Source organism: Paramisgurnus dabryanus, chromosome 12 (assembly GCF_030506205.2).
Source record: "Paramisgurnus dabryanus chromosome 12, PD_genome_1.1, whole genome shotgun sequence".
NCBI classification, from domain to species: Eukaryota; Metazoa; Chordata; class Actinopteri; order Cypriniformes; family Cobitidae; genus Paramisgurnus; species Paramisgurnus dabryanus.
This window is the reverse complement of record NC_133348.1, coordinates 1,738,384-1,757,264: the sequence shown is the minus strand read 5'-3', so window position 1 is coordinate 1,757,264 and position 18,881 is coordinate 1,738,384. Positions and strand designations below refer to the sequence as shown.

Here is an 18,881-nt window from a genome sequence, read left to right as displayed (position 1 = left end):
TCGGAACTAAGTGCTTAGTGTCGAATTTCTTAATTTTTTCGCTGACGAAAGCATAGTCGTGGAGAGCCGTTTCGCCTTGGTTTCAGTGTTTTGTAGGGGGTCTGAAACGACGGGAGGGGGTGTGTTGGCCAGATTTACTTCTGCATTTCACCCAGACATACGTTCTTCTCCCAGACAAAAACAGAATTTTATTCAAAATATGTAAAATTCCGCGTTAACACTAGATTCCGTTTTAATTTGCCAATTCCGCAATTCCATGATCGCGAAAATTATAGGGCCCTAAAAATGTGAAAAAGATCAACCCAGTAACTTAGTTTTTGAAAACCATTCTCTGCAGCATGTAAAAAAATAGGTAATTGAAATTTGGCTCCCCTTGTGATGTCAGAAGGGGATAATACCACCCCTTAATCTCCACTATCCAACCGCGACACTGCTTTTTAGTGCAGAGATTAGCTGATTTGCATTTTAAAGGCAACACCCAAAATAACAAATTTTTGCTCACACCTATAAAGTGGCAATTTTAACATGGTGTAATAAATTATTGATATGGTATTTTTAGCTAAAACCTCATATACGTACGGTTTGAGATCGTCCTATCGTCAGCCTGTCAGATTGCCGATAAACGATAGTATTGGGGGTGGGGCAGTAGTTTACTAATTTATAAATTTTTCACTCAAGTCACTTGATTGAGGGACAATAAAGAAGCAATGGCAACACTGTCACTAAGACACCAAAGATTTATTTTACATCTTAAAATAGTCTTGTGAAATGTCCCCTTTAAGATGTGACTTCCCCAGTCCATCAGTCTTTCTATTGTATCTTAGGAAGACAACAGGGGTTTTTGGGACAATACCCATTTTTGAGGCAAATGATTGCTGGCATTTTCGAGGACCTTCAGTTCTCTGTATCACTAATGAAAAGTTATCTAGTCACTCTGCTAGGCTCCTGTTATCACCATAGGAAGTCTAAGACTCTTTGGCCTTATTACTGTCTATTAATTACCTGATAGCACGGCAATGTTAATTATGCAAAGCAATGTTAATTATGCATATTTTGCTGATGTGCGGAAGCCTCATTTGAAATTTCTTCATTGTTGCAGTCTGAACTGCAAGCCATCGATGTAAAATATTGTAGTTCATGATTGTTTTACCATGAATTTAATGTCAGTCTCAGATGTGGTGAGGATGTTTCATCTTGTACTTTTGGTTTCTCCTTGTCTCATGTGTCCGTCTCAGATCTGATCACTTAAGTTTTTGCATTATTTCCTCTCTAATTAGTGGCTACGTTTACGTTTTGGTATGTTTATTCTTAAATGCTTTATTTTTATTAATTTATTTATTTGTGAAATCCAAGTTTAAGTCTCATAATCTAATTCTGAGATTAGGAGCATCAAAGTTGGATTCCAATCATTGATTTCACATTGATGTCAATCTTTGACCTGACTTTATTCAGTCAATATTAAAGATATCAAGATTATAAATCAATAAAACGACTAAAGCTGGGTTTTCACATTAATGGTCACAACATTTATTTGTTTTTTTGTGGAGCACATTGGTCAACAGCTTTTATTTTTAATAGTGTGGTGTGTGCTAATCTAAAAGACACTACTACTAGCTAAACTACAGTCAGGCTAATATTTTGAAAAATAGTTAGCTACACCATAAGCTTACAGCAAATTTTGCTAATTACTTTAAAGTTGCATAAAGTTGCATTAAATGTTTTTGTGATTTTAAAGGTGCCGTGTCACAAGAATTTTTTTAAAGATGTAAAATAAATCTTGGTGTCCCTAGAGTACATATGTAAGGTTTAAGTTCAAAATATCATATAGATAATTTATTATAGCATGTTAAAATTGCCATTTTGTAGGTGTGAGCAAAAATGTGCCGTTTTGGGTGTGTCCTTATAAATGCAAATGAGCTTAGGAAATGCAAACACTGATTGCAATGATGGTCGTTTGTTGAAATTGAAGCTAAATTGTGCTGTCAATTATTTTTTTTATTTTTCTCTCTGCACTAAATGGCACTGCTGTGGTTGGATAGTGCAGCTTAAAGGGATAGTTCGGCCAAAAATGATATTAAACCCATGATTTACTCACCACCAAGCTGTCCGAGTTGCATATGTCCATCGTTTTTTCAGACAAACACATTTTCTGATATTTAAGAAAATGTTTTAGATCTTTCAGTTGATTAAATGTAATGTTACGGGGTCGACGACCTTCAAGTCCAAAAAAAGTGCGTCCATCCTTCACAAATTAAATCCAAACGACTCCAGGATGATAAACAAAGGTCTTCTGAGGGTAATCCGCGCAGTGTTGTTGTAGAAATATCCATATTTAAAACTTTATTAACAAAAATAAATACCTTCCGGTAGCGCCGCCATCCTAGTTGCGTCCGCATTCAGGATGAGAGCTTACGCAGCCTACAGAGGCTACTCTGCTGCTGCTTTGTGCCCCGCCCTCTGAATTTGTCATACGTCACTAAGAAAAGTGCGTACACTACTCTAATACTCTCTCCTGAATACAGGGGAGTCTAAGATGGTGGCGCTACCGGAATGTAGTTATTTACGTTAATAAAGTTTTAAATATGGACATTTCTACAACAACACCGCGCGGATTACCCTCAGAAGACCTTTGTTTATCATCCTGGAGCCGTTTGGATTTATTTTGTGAAGGATGGATGCACTTTTTTCGACTTGAAGGTCGTGGACCCCGTAACATTACATTTAATCAACTGAAAGATCTAAAACATTTTCTAAAATATTCGAAAAGGTGTTTGTCTCAAGAACTATGGATATATGCAACTCGGACAGCTTGGGGGTGAGTAAATCATGGGTTCAATATCATTTTTGGCCGAACTATCCCTTTAAGGGGTGGTATTATTATAATATGAGTCGAAGTACTCCCAAAAGTGCCTTTCCGCCATACATAATAGTTACCCTTTTTAACCTGCTTTTAAAAGCGGCACGGTTTTTTTGTGCCACCATATTTGATCGTATAACTACTCGTTTCAAATAGGGAAAACATTGATGTGTTTGTTCATTTCTAACTTCATCTCTGTTTTTTACCATTGAATGAACTGAGCTAAGCTAAGTGCTACCAAACTGTCACAGCGCACCACAGTGCTTATGTGCATGCACTTAGATGATAGAGGTATGTATCAACTTTTCTTAGTTAAGGTAACATAGTTCAATATGACAAAACGATGGAGTATCCCTTTAAGCAAGTTAAAATGGGAGACCAACTAAACCAGCCAACTAGCTTAGGCTGGTTTTAGCATTTTATACACCACTAGTTGTCAGATAAAGTAGCAATAGCTAAAAAAATTGAAAACATCTTAACTATATCTTTTAATAGTATCTAGCTAAGCTGTTTAGTTAATATCATCATTTCTTTAGTTAGTTACTCACCAACACTGGTGTGTTTACGCTACACTAGCTCTGCATAATGTGCGTAATTCCTGTGGATGCCTGGCATGGAGACAGCGAGTATGCACTGAACTAACCAGGCCACAGTACTATCCCATGCATTCGAGCCAGAACAGGAAAGCCTAATTGGCTCTCCCCTAATTCACTCTATTGTGAACATTTAAGCTGTTTACAGCTGCGGTAGGCCTGTTACTAACTGCAGTGAGGTCTGTATGCATCCACGACCCTGAGTGAACCACAGCATACATTTGTGTTAAAGCTTTGTATTCACAATGTATTCACACAAACGTCTTTAACTGACATGGCAATAAAAGCTGAATAAAAGTTGATCAAGATGCATTAACATTCAATGCAGCCTCTTAGAGGTATATGTGCACTTAAGACAGAATTAGTTTGTCTTTGAGTCCTAACCATTTTCTTGATTCATTTTTCAAACACTAGTGTGCAAAAATTTAGCATTTTATTCATTTTAAACAATTTAGCTTTCAGCTTTTGGTGTTTATTAACTGATTTGGCAACCTCAGGTAAAACATACCCTCGAATAGAAAATGTGCCCCCTGTTGTTTAAATGACGAATTGAAGTGTTGCCAGGCAGACTTGTTACTACCGGTAAATCATATCGGACAGTGTTTTCCTAGCATTTACATCACCTCAGGTAATATATTTTAGGGACACATGCCTTGACCACAGAATGTGATCTGTGTCTAAACACAGACTCAGGTGAAATAACAATGCAGTCATCTCTTTTTAAGGCTGTCACATGACCTGTCTGTATTTTTGGAGCATCACATCGAGTAGTATGTTTACAAACCCTTATTGAGATATTTACGAGCCGTTTTTGTGCCGTGTTGCCATGAATTCACACCCAAGTTAAATAAATGCATAGGCTCAGCTGGTGGTCATACTCTTCAAGTGTATTCTGTGTTACAGAGTAATGTCTAGAGTCTTTGTATTTATTTACTTTGCATACCACATTGTCATCCGTCCACATTTTCAAGGGGTGCAGATGAATATCAAAGGTCTTTTTCTTCCAAACCCTCAGAATGTGACGTGTGTGTGCTGCTAATTTTAGTGGGGTGTAATGTGCAACACACAGTCACATGCTGGAGTGATGATACCCTGACACTGGAGCTGTGGACTGTGAGATTTGTTCAGTTTTTATATAAATGCTGTTGCCAGCATGATAGAGGAGGTCTGTTGCGGGGCAGACGGCCCTAGAGCTGTTGGTGACATGGATTATATACACATGCAGGAGTGATTAAAGTGTAGTTTGGGGCATAGGGGAGGTATACGTAACAACTTGTTGTTGAGAAGTCATATTGGACAATCTCACTGCTGAGAACACAAGCAATAATGTTTCCCACGGGTAACTTAGACTTAATTATTGTAAAGTCTTATGTTATTGTAAATGTTTATTTTGCCCCTTGCAATGAGTGGTAGGAGTGTGTGAACAAAGGAATGCTTACTGGCAGAAACAGACAGGCGTTTGTGGTTTAGGACCAGGATGGGAAGTTTTGTTGCTGATGTATTGTGAATTATTAGTTGACGTTGTTTAAGCTGTTCAGCTTAAAGGCACAATACGTAATTGTCACAGCTTGCCATACAAAACAAAGTTTGATGACATTTTGAAGGAGCGTTGAATGATGGGATTTGCAGTCTTTACCTCCACTGCCTTTAGTATTTATAGGGGACTCACAATTAGCGTTGGAGGATGTAATTAGGGCTGTCAAACAATTCATCACAATTAAATGTATACAAAATAAAAGTTTGTGTTTGCATAATTAATGCCTGTGTACTGTGTGTAATAGGGTTGTGCCGATGGTTGACTGACATCACGATGGAGAGACACCATCGTGATGCCATGCCCCCCCACCTATGTCAAGCCTATGTGCCACGCCTATGTGCAACCTATTGGAAAGCGCAGAGGAGCCATTGGGTTAGTATAGTAAAATAATTTTTTAAAAAGTGCACAACTCCTCTTAAGTGGAATAAAGCTACTTTTTCCCCTTTTGTGCATCCTATTAGAAAGAGTCATTAGTTGGGTTATAAAAGAACGAAATTACAGCTTTTAAGTACAAAATAGTATTTATGTAAAGATATATATTAAAATAAAAAGTGCACGACTCTTCTTAAGTGGAAGTAATGAAGTAAAATAATGAATAATACTTATATAATACAAAAACAATTAAAATACCCCCCGCCTAACGATATCATCGTCCATCGCGATGGTTTAACGTAACCATCGTCAACTGCCAATTGAGGGGACATCGCCCTAACCCTAGTGTGTAATTATTATGTGTATATATAAATGTACACATACATGTATAAATGTAAGAAAATTGGTATATATATATAATTTACATCTTATATGAAATATATAAAAACATAAATGTACACACACACACGTAAATGTTTATATGTTTATAATATACATGAACGTTTGTGTATTTACATGAATAATAATTATACACAGTACACACACATAAATTATGCAACACAAACTTTTATTTTGTATGCGATTAGTTGCGATTAATTGTTTTATAGCCCTAGATCAGGGGTGGCCAGACTTTTTTGTGTGGTGATCTACTTTTAAAATGATAAAGCAGACAAGATATACCTGCTAAAAACGCAGTTACATTTTTTGATAACAATTTAAATGCGTGTTAGGTAGAGATCGACCGATACTCATTTTTTCAAACCGATGCCGATAACAAATATTTGGATGCTTATGTGCCCGATAACCGATATGCTGAACCGATTTTTATTTATTGTTATACTTCTGTTTTTGACATAATAATTACTACAACACTACTGAACTGAACAAACCCTTATAATAATAATCATCATCACAATCACTCCCTCTTGCATACAAAGTCATAAATAGAGGGGTCTGAAAGAGTGAAGAATAATATTAATTTAATGAATAATGTAGAAACTATATTCCCAATACATGGACCATTCCAAACACCCCTATCATTTCGTCAGAAATGGACTGATCCAAAGTTCGCGCTGCGGTTTTGACGGAGTGGGAGAGAGAGAAAAGTATAGCGGAGTTGGCTGCATATTCTACATAGTTTATAGAGTAAAACAGGTGGATTAAGTGCCTTTTTTGGGATATAATATCGTTTTGACCAGCAACCTGTAGCCTTCAGCAATCCAACCAGTAGTTAGCAAAGAGATTTTACAAATAATATCACTGACTGGAATAATACATTCAGGAAAGTAACAAACCAAACGGCTTATATATCATTACATTTCTTAACTGGAAATGTTATTTGATGTCAGAATAATTAATGTTTAGTTGTTTTAGCTTATGAAATGGCTGTAGACAGCGCTGTTTATCTATGCATTTACTCACGCATTAACTGTATCAAACTGTGACCGCTTGCGGAGGTAATAAATAATTAATTAATATCCACAGACATTTATTTAGATATTTTAGCAAAATAATGTTTATCTGGTAAATGTTAATATAACTTAGGGTAAATCTTGTTAAAAGTGGTAGATGTGCTTTAGCCTTCAACCCCGGTAAGTGATCAGCAATATGAACGTGATTTTACGATGCTAATGATAAGCATAAATAACAGAAAAACGAATTTAATTTAGCGTTTTTAATTCCACAACTTATTTAACATAACATACATTTAATGCACAAATAAGCTGTGTTATAAATGCCTCATATGCAAAGTAAGTATACTCAAAGACCTTTTAATGAAGTCGCGTCACTCCGCCGTCATATTTGCTGTGCACGCTGCTGCTGCTGTTGTAAGCTCCTCTCCTCAGATGCGTCCAGCGAGCAATTCTCAATTCTCTCGTTTATTGGTCAATCCGATATTACAAAACCGATATCCGATCATCGGAAAATGCTCAAATATCGGGGAAAATATCGGAAAACAGATATATTGGTTGATCTCTAGTGTTAGGACTATACTGCATATCTTTACATTGAATTTAAGGATGTCACCATTAGGCTACTCCATTGAGTACATGTCAAGTACTTCTTAAAATAGCGGAGATGCGATTTAGTAAAACAAACTAGAAATGGACAACAGTATCAGAAACGTATCTCTCTCTCTCTCTCTCTCTCTCTCTCACTCTCGTTCGTACACACACACACACACACACACACACACACACACACCGTGCGCATGGATCTGCTCCTGAAGAAGGCAAGAATGCGCATCCTGGTAAATTTCAGAAGTTAGACGACTGAGCTGCAGCGAGCAGGCATAAGATTTATAAAAACACATTTAAGAAGAAAGGCGCAGCAACTCACAAAGTATTGCGTGTTTCACAATTACAGTTACTCTCATAATACCAATTTCGCGCTCTGTTTTCCGATGCTCATGCAGCATATACAGTTGTGCGATCTACCGGCATTGCCTTTGCGATCGACTGATCGACGTATTGGACACCCCTGCCCTAGATGTAACAAAAATAAAGTTTTATAACTGTTATGTTTTAACATAAGCCAACAAAGTAGTTCGATTTCACCGATCGATTGGCATATGATATCTTGCGAGAGCGACTAGATGGTACTGCCTTTGAATCGCTTTCACGATACTATGATGTAATACACAGATTGGTCTGCGCAGCACTGCATGAAGTCGAAAAAATCTATGATTTCTTACCACACTGAAAGTGGAAATCGAAGATAATGAACGCTTTTTAATGGGACATCTCATTCATCCAAAAATTTAAATTCTGTCATTTATTTACTCTCATGTTGTTACAAACCTGTATAAATTTCTTTGTTCTGATGAGCACAAAGGGAGATATTTTGAGGAATGTTTGTAACCAAATCGATCAGAGGCCCCATTGACTTCCATATTAGGAAAACAGAATAGTTTTAAAGTCAATGTGGCCTCTGAATGATTTGGTCAAAATATTTTCTTCTGCGTATTTTCTGGGTTCAAACATTGTTTAAAACATTAGGAATAATGTAAGTACACATGTGCACAAAATATATAAGACTCTGCTAGTGATTCTTGGATATTTTAATGCAAAAATCTTACATATTGTGTCTTTCCTGTGATTTCTAACATCGTGGAAAAACTCTTCTCCTGTCTACATTATTATGTAGTTAATGAAAACTTTGTGTTGTACCTTTCAGAGAGGGCTTAAGTCACAAAAGCCCTCACTAGCTCATGCAGTTTACAGATTATGTTACCCACGGCTGCATCTTTGGTTTAACCAAAAATGGGAAAAATCTACTGTTCAGAGTTCCAGATGCTTTTGTGTTCTTTACTTTTGAATGGCGAGATGGAGAAATGCACAAAAACATCCTTGTATAGACAGAGATGTTTAAGACTTTCCTAAACAACAAAAATATTTTTTTGTAACTGTTGTAACTGCAGAGGTAAGAGTGTGTTGTATTGTATTATCATGTAGTGCTATAAATATAAGGGGTTGTTTTTTATGTGGTTGATACTGCGTATGTACTTGTATTTTATACAGTAGTAATAGAGTTTCATACATATTTCATCCTATAAATTTAAAGAAAAACACCACCATTTTTAATATTTTACTATGTTCTTACCTCAACTTAGATGAATCAATACATACATATCTTTTATCAATGCGTGCACTTTTAATCATTGTACAGCGCTTTGTGAATGTGTTAGCATTAAGCCTAGCCCCATTCATTCCTATGGCTCCAAACAAAAGTTTTATTTTGTGCCACCATACTTACTCGTGTAACTACTCATGTAACAGTCTTTAAATAGGAAATAAACATGGAAGTGTTTGGTGGCTTGAAAATTCATCCCTGTTTGGAGCCATAGGAATGAATGGGGCTAGGCTAAATGCTAACACAATCACGAGCCGCTGTACAAAGATAAAAAGTGCACGCATTAAAAAAGATAGGGATGTATTGTATTAATTTGTCTAAGTTGAGGTAAGAACATAGTAAAATATTGAAAAACTGTGGTGTTTTCCTTTAATTTTTTCATATATTTGCATGTTCTACTCTGTATCTACAGTAAAGCTGCTTTGCTACAATGTAAAATTGTGCTATAGACAAAAGTGCTAATTTTAGGAATCAGTCGCTGCCTTCCATATAGCACCAATAGTCTTTTCACAGCATGTGAGCGGGTCAGATGTTAAGGTTTAAGGGCCACCTTTCAACATATAAATACTGTCTTATGATGGCCTGTTGACAGTGAGCAAATATGTAAAATTGCATGAGCTCATCCCTGTTTGACCCCATCTGACTGGAGCCTTCCTGGAGCCTGCGGCCTTCTAAATGAAGGTCGTCCTACATTTCGAGACTGGGAGGACATGTGTTTATCTTTTGAGGCATAGTACCTGTGAGAAAAATAGATACATCATTCCTGAGCCAAAGAGTTTGTTTTTTCTGGTTGTGGACCATGAGTATGGCCTGAATGGGGAGGGCTGGATCCCGAGTCTGGTATGTGTTTGTTTTGTTTTGTAGTTGACACGAAATTACCATCCAATTGGTGAAGGTGGTAGAGATGACGTTGGCAACCCAAAACACTTTTTATTGATGAGATCATGCTGTTGCCCCAGACTCTATTAGTTCTCATTGCAGAACGGTTCTTCTCCTCTCCAACTTGTTGGTGAGCACAGCTTGTCTTGTCTTACAGACCTACAAGGAATCAGGTTGGCTGTGTTGCTGTAGCTTAGTTAAAAAAAAATTGTAGTTATACATTTTCATTGAGTTTTTCTTATTTTGAATGGGAATCTGAGTTGGGTATTTGACTATAAGACTCAATATTTCTACTTCGACTCTCCCAGAGGGACTTGGTCTCGGTTCAGAGCATCAGAACAGAAAGGCAGGCCTGCAGGCATCTGTCCATCATGCCGGCACCAAGAGTGTACCGATTCCCACAGAAGCAAATCAGCCGAACTGCGTTCCTCCTGAGGAGTAAGTTTATACGGGGTAGGGGTTTAACCGAGGGAGACTCCCAGCAGGGGCCGATTCATACTGTGTACCCCGACAGCTACTTTGGTATCTTCTAGGATTGCATGTCTGTTTAGATTTAAAGGTACTCTTTTGTAAACATTTTTGACCCTGTGTGAAAACCAGGCTAAAGATTAGAGTATCAAAGTTTGATTTACATCATTGATTTCAAACCTTATTTATTCAATATTAAAGATTCACGTTTTTTTTTTTACATTATGTAGGATGATTTTATGTAGAAAACAATAAATCACAAAAAGAGACTTTAGCTTGGTTTTCAAAGACTGGGTCGGATTTAGATGGACATTTAAAGGAGCTGTATGTAGGTTTTTGACTGTACTTAATAAAAATACTTTAATATATTTGAAGTTTGGTTTCAAAACGAGATAACTCTGTTTTAATTTTTTTTCTCAAAACATGTTTATTATTATGTCATCATGTTTTTATTGTGTTTTATTGGGCTACTTAGCATTTTTTTTTTTTTTGTTATGAAGGCTTAAATCAAAACAAACCAACTGCAGTTTGATTGATATTAATTGGAATGCACAATCAAAAAATTAGATTTTCGAAAAAAGTTTAAAAACAGAGTTATCTTGTTTTGGAACCAAGTTCTTCATTTGTAGATATTTAGGAAACATTCTAAGTTCAGGTATCCGTTTCTCTGAAAAACAATGCTGTAGCCAGTTAATCTTTTTTTTAAAGACCCTTTTGTGTAGAATTTTTTTGTTTTTTGTTTATGTGATGCCCACTGCCAATTTACCCAATAGTTTATTACTTATGACAGCTCGGTTGCCATTTATCATGGTTGCATAAATGAGACCGCAATTGGCCCATAAATGTGACCTCCAGTGGACGCCATCTCTAAATTAGCTGCAGATTTAGTTATAAAAATCAACACAAGCGGGTTTGTAATTTGCAGACAACAAAAAGCATTACAAATGTAAAAATGAGCAGATAAACTTGTGCTTTCCATTGTCAGTTGCACTCCTGTATGTGTCTGGCAACCCGAGAGGGGGCGAACACCTCTCCAATATTTTGAATATACATTGTCATGCCAAGTTCATCCATTAGAAGTAAATGATATTGATAATATTGTGGTGGTGTTGTTGTTCGATTCTCGGAAAGGAATGTGTTATTTATATAACATAAGGGCATGAACATTAGCTGGTTTGCTCAAATTATGTGGTAATTGTTTTATATGACAAAGCAAAATGCTAGTCGAGGGACGTTAAGTTTGACCGCTGCGAGAACTTCTATAATAAAATCTCTCTCGCTGGGATTTAAGAGCACAGCTATGCCAAGTTTATCACAAAAAGCCATTAAATGTCTCGAGCAGATTGTCTATAACAATTTGAGAACTGCTTTCTGTGTCTTTGTAAATGTGTGCCCGATTTAGCTGTGAGTGCTGAGTCAGCCTTTCGCTCCTTAGAGCAGCTATTCTCACATTTTCAGTCTTGCTTATTCTGTATGTTTTCCTCCCTTGAATGGCCTTTTCTAGATTTTCCTTTTCCTAATGTCAGTATGAACTATGAATGTTTAAACTTCTCTCAGAAATGTAAACAGTGCAGTTGGAGGTGTCTGTGCAAAATGATACAAACAAGACCATAGCATATAAAGAAGTATGTTTATTATCTCAACAGTTGCATTACATTTACTTCTGTTTGACGGGACGATTTTGCTACTAGTTTATTTCAGATGCAATGTTTGTTTTGTTCCAAGTTAGTTGTTGTTTTTTATTTGGACTACAAATGGCACTGTTTCCAAGCAGAACTACTTTTATTAGGGGGTGTTACATCAACACCCCCCCAACAATAATTTTGTAGTTCATTCCTCCCACTTTGGTAATTTGCTGCCCAAGAATGCCCCAGTGAGATCAGGTGATGTTATTTAGCGCCTCTGGGGTATTGCAGGGGATTGAAAACATCAACACCTCATGCATTAAACAGCTGATCCAGGACCAGTTGTATCGCTCGTTTCTGACTGGTTAACATGTTTGAGGGAGTGATGGGTAAGCTAATTTGAGCAAGTTGTAGTATGTGGAACCCAGAAACTTTTACTATTTTTAAGGTGGGTCAACCCCAGTCCCAGTTCTTGCCAGACGCTATGACTCTGGCTCTGAGTATGTCAAAACCTTGACCCATGACTCCCATCTGTCTATTTGTAGGGCATGCTAGTTATATGTCGGATGGTAGGATGTATGCAAAGAGAGGGCTGGTTTGTGATGGGTGACTAGTCAGTCTGATCTCAATGGGAGTTTGTAACTTTTCTTATAATTAGTATGAATTTGTGTAAAGTGAATAGGGCTGCACGATGTGAGAAAAAGTTGCGATGTGCGATGACATTGTTTAATGTTGCGATGACGATGTGGGTTGCGATAAATATTTTATATTTTTTCAGGTTTTAGGGGCCATTCACATGTCGCGCCTAAAAACGCATGGAAAACGCTAGACACGTAGGTTATTGAAACATGTTCTGCACGCTGCGCTTGTGTCATTCTGAAAAGTTAAAATGTTTTTGAAAAGCCTGGAAAGCGTTGAAAAGCGTGCGAGTCGCGACATACTACGCGCCTACATTTGAAATAATGAACTTGAGCGCGCAATAGACGCAATATGTGAATCACCGCTTCCACAGTACCTGTGTTTGCGGCGTTATCTCTCCTAAATCCAAAATAATTCCATGATATAGCTGAAGTGCTGTTCCTTTTCACCACAAGGTCTTCGTCTGACAACACATTTTCCTCACTCTTCTCTCCTTCCTCCGCCATAGTTTTTACTAACAGGCACAGCGTCGCAACTGACACCTCACAATCTGAGCATAGCCGACTTGGGGGTTCCCCAGATTGGCCTAATAACATGAACCCGCAAACCATCCATGCGTCCCAAACTGCCTACTTCCATACTATATAGTATGCAAAGAGTACGAGAAGTGCTTTTCGCCTACTATATAGTATGGAAGTATGCAGTTTGGGACGCAGGGCATGTCTTCAAGACTAAACGTGATGGGTCAAACGTTTATTACATGCGCTTACCATTTTCCCTTCATTCATCGCGTCAAGGCTTTCTGTTGCGATGTGTTCATCGCATGAGTTCATATCGCGATGACGATGAAAATTCGATGTATCGTTCAGCCCTAAAAGTGAATCATACAAACATATGATTATTAACTCAAAGGCAAAGTGCATGATCTCTGAAAGCCAATGTTGACATTTGAAATCACCTAACAATCACACCGCTACCCCAATAGAATCTGGACCTTCTTTTGATAGACCCACCCCACACATACGCAAACCAGGCAACGATGTCTGGCAACTGATTGGCTACATGCGTTTTTCAGAAATCGTGCATTCCGCCTTTAAGTCGTGATGTAGAAAATACCATTTCTGTTTCCAAACCGCCACTCATTACAAGTGGGACTAGTGTTGGGCGATATGCCCCATTTTGAGATCGCCGATCGGCCTGTGAGATCGACGATACATGATGGTCTCCGGAGGGGGGGTGGCAGTAGTTTACTCATTTTTTTATTTGTTCTTTTATTACTCCTTTATGACAAGTCACTTGATTGGTGGGCAAAAAAGAAGAAAGGGCAACACTGTTATGACTGCAACCTTCTTAAAACTGTTGCCATTAATCCGAGCGCTTCATTTAAACCCAGGCGCTTTAAAATGTCTTGCGTGCTAGGGAGCGGGAACAACACTGTTTGCTGGTTTTAACCCTCTCCACGCTAACAACCTCTCTAGTGCAAGGAAATGTCAGAGCCTTGCGTATTACAAACTCACGTGCAAGGAAGAGTCTAAATCATGCGCATTACAAGTTTAGGTGCTAAAGAAGTCCATGCCGCGCGCATTCAGGTCCAAGCAAGAGTCCAAGACATGCACATTAAGTCCAGGTGCATGTGAGAAGGAATTTGCACGCGTAATGGTGCATTCACACCAGCCGCGATAGAGGTGACAAAAATCAGTATTCAAGTTTTAACGCTTGAATATTTAAGTTTACTTGCTTCATTCACGTGTGAAATTCTAGTCATTTGAGACATTCACACGGAAATTTGCGTCATGGGAGGGGCTTCTGCGACTCCGCTGAGACTCCGCTCACTTTCTGTAATCCCGTCACTACTACAGCAATGTCCTGATTGGTTAATTGATTTTTCAACTCACGCATTTCCCGCAGCAACGCTCAATTCGCTCTGATCGCGCTGTCCGCGGTGCGCAGTACGCGCCTACCGCGCCGCAGGATGTAAATCACTCTTGCAGCCTCTACCGCATCTGGTGTGAACCCTGCATTACAAGCTCTCTCGCGCAAAGTGAAGCCCACAAACCCAAGTCATGCGAGGAAAGCACGTAATGTGCATGTTTGTGAAAGTATGATGTTAATAATAATAATAACCATCCCCAACTATTATCATGATAGCCTGCTATAGGCGATATGTCTGACGATCCTCAATACACAATACTGTTTTCTGTAGGCACAACCCTAAGTGGGACTACGATCTTAACAGCCGTTTATGAGTGCTCTTTATTCATATTACACATTTGTGCTAAACTTATATAAACTCGGCCTACACTACATTCTCCAGGCTCACCGCGTCATGGAAAAAACATTTTAACGATTCAGGAAAGATGAACCACTTTCTGAAATTTCTGTATGAAGATAAAAATTAGGGTCTTGATTGTTTTTCTTTTTGGGTAGTTTTTAAGAGTATAGATTTTTAGTTTGTCGTTTGCTTTAGTCGTCTTGGAGCATTTGGACCGGGAAGCAGTTGCGCATGATGTCAGAATTAACAAGCGAATTAGAAATGAGCAAAAATAAAGCCCCACCCCTAATCCCAACGTCACTGGGGCAAAACCAGATCATACTAATACAAACCGTTCAAATTGATATGAATACGCCACCTCGTAAAAAGTTATAAATTATGATGAGATTGTGTTGGTCGAGTTTAGCTATAAATTTTTATTACATTGACCACGTTTACATGCACACCAAAAATGCGATTATTTCCAATAATGCGAGTAAGGTCTTAATCGCAGTAAGATGTTTACATGACTGGAGCTAACCTCTTCACTCCGGTTTACATGCAGTTTTTATTTTCGGATTATTCACACAAAGTTCAATGCAGAGCACAAATGATGAACTCACATATATGGTCCACTGTTTTAATTTACTTACGTTAAATGACAAACACGTTGTTATAGATGTATTTCATTATCCGGTGCCGTGATGAAGATATAAATATGACAGTGCCTGTAAAGGGCGTTCACATGATATAAAAATATAGTTTTAAAAATCGTTTTATATTAAAGATAATAGCAGAGCTCACACAACAACTATAACGATAGCGATTTTGGCACATGATGAACGATAAACCATTGACAGCCAATCAAATCTATTTGAACTTGAAGTGCACGCGCACTTAAAATGCAGCAGAAAGCTCATTCATTGCTGAGGTTTATAACATAAAATTACCTCAGGTATCCAGCGCTGATGCTGTGAAATTTTTCTACCACACTGACTACGCCAAAAGGTATGATATTATTACACAAACTACTACATTCATTCAGTTGAGGACATCTGCTGGTTTCCCGCTGTGTAAATGCAACAAGAACAGCATATGTACATATTCAGTGACATGTAAACAATTGCAAAAAAGTTTTTATTACAAGAAATATCCAATATTAGGTAATGCCGTGCTCGTTTTATCGAATTAGCATGAAGTTATCATTATGATGTGGTCACTAATATATTTATCGTTATAATTATCGTTATAATGTCATTTAAAGGTTTTATACACTGCTGTCGTGTTATTTGAGCTGTTTCTGAATGAAGGCAGACTGCTGACAGCGAGTCGTGTTGGCAGAGTTCATGTAAAACTTCCTAATGTCAAGATTAAAACGAATTTGTGCTTAAGGTGCGTGACTAAAACACACGTGCACTTAATTAGTGCGGTATAAATGCGATTAAAGCGTTTACATGGACGCATACTGCGATTATAAACGGCGTACGCCACCTCTTTTAATGCGACTTTACTTATTGCGATTATGAGCTTAATCGCATTATTTTTATCGAATTATTGCGTTTACATGAGGTGAAGTATAATCGCTGTATTGACAAAATCCCATTATAATCGCATTATTAGGGTGCATGTAAACGCGGTCATTGAAGTCTGTATTGGTTATATATAGAGATAAGAAAAGCAAACATAAAATGGCAAAAAGCATTGATCTGCTTTATCTGTCGACGATTGCCAAACATTCTGTGTATCCATATATCTAGTTATATATGTTATGTATACCTGTACCATCCACAGCTGTGACTCCATAAGCTACCCTAAATAACATTGCATTTAACCACTTCACTGACCTGCACGCAATTCAATCACAAGCTTTGTAAGTCTAGAAGACTGATCGTTTGCTTCCTCATCCTAAAATTATGCAGCCCTTGACATTAATTTCCCGTGTGTGAAAGCAGAATTCACAACTGCAGAATTAATTGGACTGCTCACGCCCGTATCGTGCGGCGCACATGAGGGATATGGGGATTTGTGTGTTGTACCTGCAAGGTAACAACACAGGAGTGTTAATGACAATGTTGGTTGATTTTTACCAAATGTTGACTTAAAACATAGGCGAAATAAATTCTGTATCAGAAACTCCTGACTAATAAAAATGCAGAAGCTTATATAATGCAATTTTACTTAATATTTTTATTTCAAAATTATTATAAATCCTGATGTCTCTAAATAATCCTGCACATTAAAGCCTCATTCATCCAAAACACACACTGTCCAAAATATTATAACATTTAATAATTATATTTATTTAGAAATAAGCAACCAAGATTCATGGTGGTGTTATGGTTATGCGCCCTGCAACCGTCAGAACCACACCGAGGTCAGTAAGATGAATCTTCTGCAGGCTTGGCAATTTTAAATCTGTCTGGTCTATCCATAGCTATTAGCTGCCAGTGACATCATCCTCTAACTTGATTTCAAGCCCATCTCCTGATCTTGTAGCTTTTGAGAGGAGCTCTGCATGCCTTTCACGTCTGTGCTTTCAGTGCTCAGAGAGTCTTCCTGAGACATTTTTAATAATCCATCCAGTGGAAAGTGTTTGTTTCATTTTAATAAAAGTAAATATCCGGTAATAGCGCTTTTATCTGTCACATTGTGCTCTAACATAAGGGATGCACAATGATGTTTATAAAAGACAGTCTTTATCACTATGTATTTATTTTTGTCTATCTTATAGTTTTTCCCCACCTTGGTACTTTTATTCAGGTATTTTATTGTGCATCCTTGTCTAGGATTGCATTATCCATTTCATTGGTTTTCTTAGCCTGTGTCTGCTTATTTATCTAAATTATTACATTTGTCGTAATGAATGGGTTAAACCTCCTATACCAGTGCATCCTTGTTTTTCCCCACCCACCCGATCGTAATCCTCGTGACTTGATCGTAACATTGACCGATTTACCCTTCGCCCATCCAGGCATGAATAATTGATCAGAGCCGGAAAATGCAATAAGTGGACCACATCCTGCTTAGTGAACGTGCCGGGCGTCTAACATCTAACCGCTCATTGGTCAGGTCTTATTCTATCACAGCAGTTTTCGCTTCAGAATAGCCAGAACAACATGCTGCTCTCTCTGCGATCTCATGGAGTCATCGATGGCAGTTTGGGCACTGATCTGAGTGACTCTAGTGCACTTGTTAGCAGTGCACCCAAAAATCAGGATGGACTACTACAGTACATCTGCTGTCAGAGGAGACTCGGCGGCTCTCTGCTCTCATGTAGGTGCTTGAGATTCTGAAACTCTTTGTACGGTCAGCTGACCTGGGCTGTGCATTTAATTAAGATTTTTTTGTTAGCCTATACCTATAACTGATCCGGTAACACCAAGGTTGTATTTGTTAACATTAGTAAGCTAATATGAACTAACGGTGTAGAAAACAACATTTATTAATATTAGTTCATGTTCATTTCAGCATTTACTTATGCTTAAATAAAACATTAGTTAATGCACAATGTAATAACATAAACAAGTGCATTGTCATTAACCAACATTAACACAGATAATAAATGCTGAAAAACTATATTGCTCATTGTTATAAAACAAATAACCATTGATAAATTTGGCGTGTGATGTACTGGGGTTTGGTGATCTATAGATTCAGTGTTTTATAACTTGTCTGATGTTTTTTTTTTTTTGTATTTTAGATATTTAAGTTTTGTATTTAGATGGTTTGAAGAAAATATGTTGATTGTTTTTTATGTAAGAGCTGGTTAGAGACATTTGATAACCAGACCAGTAATATCTTTTATATATTTTTTATTTTATATACTTATATTTTATTTGTTTAGTTTTTTGTATACATCTTATTCCCACACATTTCTAGAATATGTCTCTAGGCTGCATCAGTAAACGAGCCTAATGGGAGATGAGTCCATATAAAAGCTCACACTGAGTGCTTTTGGACCAGCGCCACTTTTAAAGTGCTATTTAGCTGGCTGAGTTAAATAAGCTATGTATATGTGCCTGTTTAT

General features: G+C 37.6%; 1 protein-coding gene across 9 annotated transcripts in view; it reads left to right on the top strand.

Annotated features, from left to right (window-relative positions):
* enah (ENAH actin regulator) overlaps positions 1-18,881 on the top strand; it is a 121,653-nt gene that overhangs the window by 63,043 nt on the left and 39,729 nt on the right. Inside the window, exons 1-2 of one of the 9 annotated variants that reach the window (XM_065256111.2) lie at positions 9,953-10,044; positions 10,180-10,309. The exons of the other annotated variants lie outside the window; for them this stretch is intronic. Of the exons in view, the coding sequence (XP_065112183.2) occupies positions 10,243-10,309 (67 nt within the window). The 5' untranslated portion in view covers positions 9,953-10,044; positions 10,180-10,242. Of the gene's footprint in view, positions 1-9,952; positions 10,045-10,179; positions 10,310-18,881 lie in introns of those variants that run through there. 9 annotated transcript variants of the gene reach the window in all.